The sequence below is a fragment of the Sycon ciliatum genome, chromosome 7, assembly GCF_964019385.1.
Source record: "Sycon ciliatum chromosome 7, ocSycCili1.1, whole genome shotgun sequence".
NCBI classification, from domain to species: Eukaryota; Metazoa; Porifera; class Calcarea; order Leucosolenida; family Sycettidae; genus Sycon; species Sycon ciliatum.
Genome location: NC_088649.1, coordinates 32,095,225 through 32,101,823, shown reverse-complemented (window position 1 = coordinate 32,101,823; position 6,599 = coordinate 32,095,225). Strand labels below are relative to the sequence as shown.

At 52.9% G+C, this 6,599-nt stretch overlaps 1 protein-coding gene across 1 annotated transcript; it reads right to left on the bottom strand.

Annotated features, from left to right (window-relative positions):
- Positions 1-2,873: 2,873 nt before the first annotated feature.
- LOC135821337 (uncharacterized) lies at positions 2,874-5,240 on the bottom strand. Its single transcript, XM_065334399.1, has 2 exons — positions 4,551-5,240; positions 2,874-4,520 (listed from the first exon to the last, which is right to left on the bottom strand). The coding sequence occupies exons 1-2, from the start codon at positions 4,782-4,784 to the stop codon at positions 3,312-3,314; spliced, it is 1,443 nt and encodes a 480-aa protein (XP_065190471.1). The 5' UTR covers positions 4,785-5,240; the 3' UTR covers positions 2,874-3,311.
- Between the last annotated feature and the right edge of the window lie 1,359 nt (positions 5,241-6,599).

The following is a 6,599-nucleotide window of genomic DNA, read 5'->3' as shown; positions in this document are numbered from 1 at the left end:
ACACACACACACACACACACACACACACACACACACACACACACACACACACACACACACACACACACACACACACACACACACACACACACACACACACACACACACACACACACACACACACACACACACACACACACACACACACACACACACACACACACACACACACACACACACACACACACACACACACACACACACACACACACACACACACACACACACACACACACACACACACACACACACACACACACACACACACACACACACACACACACACACACACACACACACACACACACACACACACACACACACACACACACACACACACACACACACACACACACACACACACACACACACACACACACACACACACACACACACACACACACACACACACACACACACACACACACACACACACACACACACACACACACACACACACACACACACACACACACACACACACACACACACACACACACACACACACACACACACACACACACACACACACACACACACACACACACACACACACACACACACACACACACACACACACACACACACACACACACACACACACACACACACACACACACACACACACACACACACACACACACACACACACACACACACACACACACACACACACACACACACACACACACACACACACACACACACACACACACACACACACACACACACACACACACACACACACACACACACACACACACACACACACACACACACACACACACACACACACACACACACACACACACACACACACACACACACACACACACACACACACACACACACACACACACACACACACACACACACACACACACACACACACACACACACACACACACACACACACACACACACACACACACACACACACACACACACACACACACACACACACACACACACACACACACACACACACACACACACACACACACACACACACACACACACACACACACACACACACACACACACACACACACACACACACACACACACACACACACACACACACACACACACACACACACATACATACACACACACACACACTCACACACACACACACACCTTTGACCTTTGACGTCCAATCTCCAGTGGAGATGATGGGCTACTGTGTTGGGCAGTACTTGAGGTGACGCTTCAAATCGCCACTTCTTCTAAACGTTCTGCCGCATGCGCAGTGGAAGTCCTTCAGTGCTGGGAGAGGTAGACGACGTTGATGGACCCGCCTGCGCCATTCTGGGCGATACTGTGCGAGCTGATACCATTCGGGCTCCGGAATATCTAGTGAGCAGCACAGATCACCGACAACCGTGTCTCGCCAACACTTCTTTGGTCCATGTCGTGGTCTGGTTGCCTCGAGCTCCTCAAACAACACTTGTTGAGGAATCCGGGCCCCGTCCATACGGGCAACATGACACAGCCAACGCAGACGGTACTCACGCAGGAGGGTGCCAATGTCCTCGGGAAGACGCGCTCCCTGGGGCTAGATCTGCAGTAGTGAGATGACGGGAGTGCTGATCGCTCCTCAGTGATACTCCTAAGATGGAACGGATATATATACACACACACACGCTACTTCTACTACTACTACTACTATTGACAGCTGCCAGAAATGGCCACGCCGCTCCCCAAAGGGAGGTACTGTCAGAGAGGTTAGGGGAGAGGTAAGCAGTGCTTCAAATGGCGCTCCAGGTCCTGTCGCCTCCGAAACTGGCGTTGATTACAGACTCGGCAATGATTTTCAAAGTGCTGGCGATCAGTCACTGTAGAGCGCTTCGGGCGGGGTCCACAGCGATGGCGCTTGAGGCCAGCAGTAGACTTGAAAGTACGCTGGCAGGCAGTACACGCCGAGACCTCGGCAACAGGAGGAGCACACAATCGTCTTCGGGGCAGGCCCCTTCATCCCCGCTGCTGCCGACACTATGTCACGCCACTCTCCGCGATCGTTGGCCGATTGGAACCAATTGTGCACACCGGCCACAGTCAGATCAGCCTGGACAACGTCCTTCCAGGGATGTCGGGGGCCGCAAAACGGGCGGGTTCGTGGGAGATGAGCGAAGAGCAACTGCTTGGGTAACCGATTGTCATCAAGCCGAGCTAGGTGCCCAAGCCACTCCAAGCGTCTTCGCTGTACCATGCACGACAGTGGAATAGGGTCACCCCACTGTGGGCATAGTTGCTCCGATGTAATGTGCTGCTCCCACTGGCGGCCGCGCGAAATGCCAAGGATTGACCGGAGGTTGGCGTGTTGGAACCTGTCCAGCTTGTCCAAGTCCGACTTCAATGGGGTCCAACATTCCGAGCCATACTAAACCGTCTTGCTTTCTTGGCCTGTCAACAGCTGACTGTCTGTAACACACTGTTTCCCAAGAAGCACATCCACATGTACACCTGGCAACACCCTGGTTCACAGAGATGACACTGCATAGACTACACACACACACACACACACACACACACACACACACACACACACACACACACACACACACACACACACACACACACCTTGACCTTGCCCATTGCGTAGCAATGATAGCGCATTGTTATGTCTCCAGTCCACGACAGAATGACTGATGGCGTTTCAGGTCGCCGCTTCGACGGAACATGCGGCCGCAGGCGCAACCGTAGCCAGCAGCAGAGGGTGCCACACACACACACACACATACACACACACCATGTACACACAGACACACACACGCACCCCTCCCCCCCCCCCCCCCCCAGCCACACACACACACACACACACACACACACACACACAGCAAGACACCTGGAGACGGACACAGCTGCAACAAGCGATAACATAATGTAACGAAGCACAAGTTACTGCAGACATCACCAGGGTTATGAGGGGTCTCAGCAAAATTCCAGAATATTCCACAAATATTTAAAACTGTATTCACGATAGAGACGTTACCTCCCTTATACACGGCCATTCAGCAACACACTGCAGACTGAGTTCAGAATAGGAGTGACCTGACTGGCCTTGAGAGCAGACCTGAGACTCTCTCCAATCCCCGCGAATATGGCCCTGGGTGGAGGAGGACTGGCGTCCGGGATACTGACATGACACCTAACGCCCTTTGTAGTCCGCTGTGTTCTTTCTTGTTGTCGCTGCTCTCTTCCATAGACAGGCATGTGCCCTTTTATTAAAAAAATAAGACTAAAAAACAACGGTCACAGACTAAAAGCCATCGTTTGGTCCAATTTCCGAGTACGTTTGCTGCCAGTTCTTACAGCTGGTTGCTACTGGCTGCAGCTCCGCACACTGTCCCTGCAACCTTGCTGCAGTCGCAGCCTGTAGGTTTTGCCAGACCGCACGTGCTGGCAGATTTGCATCGTCTCGTGCAGAGCAAGTCCCTTGTCTGCGTCCAGTGCTTGCCAATCTCAGCATATGATGACTTCGCCGTTATCTCCCAGCCTTTTTCCATTGTATAATGCACGAGGCGGATTTCAGACCTCTTCCTCAGCCACAATGCCCTATCCCACAACCAGGCGGCGAGGTTTGCGTTGTCCTCGAATGCCAGTTTCCTCCACAGACCCTTGTAGACAACAGATAGGAATCCTTGCTCGGACATTGTACGCTGGTAGGTCACTGCATCGCTGGTGACCAGGTCGAACAGACGAACGAATTCCGAGCGGTTGGTAGGTATGACGGCAACTCCCATGTTGAATCCGCTCACCCACCTGCCCGCGGAGATGTCTTGGGCCACGGCGAGTGGAGCGCGGGACGCCACGCTGACGTTTGTGCTGAGCAGGCGGCTCAGGTTGCCAACTGCCAGGGTGTCCGCGTCCATATAGACTATGCGCCTGTATTGCACCATGTTCCACATGGCCAGCTTGACGAACTGGTCCTTGAAGCGCTGGAAATCGGACGGGTGCGGCGGATTGATGTGAGGAACGTGGCAGATGCGCCAGCCAGTGTCGTGCAGTCGCCGAATGCACAGCTCATCGCACGGTGTACCCTCCAGCAACATCAACACGCGGGGAATGTCTTTCGGAGCGTGCTTTTCCAGCGACGACCCGAGCACTTCCAAGCCGAGGACGTAGCGTTCCCGCAGACTGGCGACGGAAGCGGACAGCAGGCTGACAATGGCCACATCCGTTGGGTTGTAAGGTGTGCTGGGCGCCGAGTGATCCTCAACAAACCTGCACGTGTACTGGTTGAGCTTGGCGTAGGTGTCCGCACCCAGCGCGCGCAGGCTTTCGGAATACGATGCAAACGCCTTGCGCTCTGCTTCGCCGGGTGGCCCTGAGCCAGGAGATTGTCGACTGGCTGGTGCGCGAGTGGCTGGTTCTCCATGCCCAGGGGTCTCCCTGGATACTCTACTGACTGTCGACGGATTCGCGATGGGGTTGCTCATAGCTCTAATTCCACTGACTGGTCCAGCATTGTGACCGACCCCTGTTGCCTTTGCAGTGTCCATTACTTGTGGAAGGGCCTTTGCAGTGTCCATTACTTGTGGAAGGACCTTTGCAGTGTTCTTTACTTGTGGAAGGGCGTACATGGGCCCCAGCCTAGTAGCCCTGCCAATACCTGTGCTGTGCCAATATCTATCATGATCAGCACCTTCTGCAGTACTGACGCTGTCCCAACGAAGCAGTGCTCTAATCAAGCCACTTGAGGCTATGTACGGACACAGGACCAGCACCACCAGACAGGCCACTGCTACCAGCATCACTCGAACTTGGTGTACGGTTGCCATCCGCGCGGCGACACCACTCTCCAGCCCGGCGGTGCTGCGTCTGATACAAATAGTGCTTTTGCACTACAAGTGGTACTACTAGTACTAGTTGTAGGAGAGCAACAAGTCCGTCACCGGCACGTTGCACGGCGAAGACAATCACTGAGCAGGCAGACTCGCCGTCACGGATACGACGATGCTGTGAAATTGTGAGTCGATCCAAAGAGCCAAGGAATATCGCTGGCTGGTGCAGGATGTGATGCTGTGGACACTAGCCTATGTCGGTTCCAAGGTTAGTTCCACTCTCGGGTGTCAAGCGTCAGCCCAACACTAGAACTTACTTAGTAGTAGTAGAACGGCGGTACTGAGCTAACAGTAACAGCAGACTCACAGTCACAGAACCCAGCATCCGCTGCACGCACGCACTCACTATGAAGACAGCTCAGCAGCTCGTACTGGTCGTAGTGCTACTATGATTTTTGGAGAGCAGAGGCTAGTTGACAGTACACGTAGAGCGCTTGCATTGATTTGACATTGTTCATGATTCGGCTTTGCGAGGATCGATCAGAGTCCAGTCATCATCAGATCATGAGCGTGGGCCAGTCGATTGTTCTCAGCATGATTATGAGCGTCGTCATCTCGTCCTAGACTACTGTGTGTAAAAGTACTATTACTAGTACTACTAGTACTAGTAAAAACACAGTCGTGTTCCTTCCCGATCGCGTGGCCACTGCACTGGGCAGCTAGCTACATGTACCTGCATGCAAGACTAGTATTTTTGTCTCCCGCCTAGTACCGTAAAGTGCCACCAGAGCGCCCCGTCTCGCGAGAGCGCCCCACCTTGATTTTACACCCAGGCGAAAAAAATCGTATGGCAGAATGCTACTAAGTTTGTACGATGTGAGAACCTTCGTGTACTAAGGTCACACTTGGTATGCTTTTATGTGGAGCTCGAAGGTAAACTGGGTACGGATTGACTGCACAATGTGCAATGTTTGTACAAGGTCTGTGTCGTATGACCTACAGACAGGAATCCACCTCCACAAGGCGACCACGAAAGGACGAGATGGTGGGGCGCTCTGGCGGTACTTTACGGTAGTACCGTAAAATCCCACCAGAGCGCCCCTACCTCCTCGACGTTTCAGGTGGGCGAGTCTACTTGCCGCATTCAGTGCTACATGAAAAAGTACTCACCCTACGAAAACTGTTCGTGCATCTCGTACACCGACCAAAGGTCAAGAGCCAGGAGTCGTACAGACCCGACAAAACGCAGGGTTTGTGCGATCCCTGGTCAAGAGGGTGGGCACTGTTGCGTACATTTCCAACGGGGTTGAGCACGCGTCTGCAGTGCAGTACGGCATCACAGACTGCGACAGAGTCATACGAGGATACAATCAATCACGCCCCTGACAAGAAGTCAGGGAGGGCGCGGATGGGAGAGACGGGGCGCTCTGGCGGGATTTTACGGTAGTCCCCCCGGCCCTGGCCCCGTTTGATATTGGGCAGTGCCACCACGACAGGCAACAGTTACCAGGCAAATTTTCATGCATATCTCAGTACAAGTTGGCACCTATGAATTCAGGGGATGGCCCACGCCTGGTAAAAAGAAAAAGAAAGCAAAAAGAATGTCTGGCACCTATATATTCGAATATTCAGGGGATAGCCCACGCCTGGTAAAAAGAAAAAGAAAAAAAGAAATCATAACAAAGAAAACTAAAGAAAAAAGAATGTTTGGCACCTATGAACAGTTACCAGGCTACATGACATGACAGTACATTGTCATTGTACTGTCTACACTGTAGAGTATACTACAGTTAAGTACCGTTGATCGGCCCC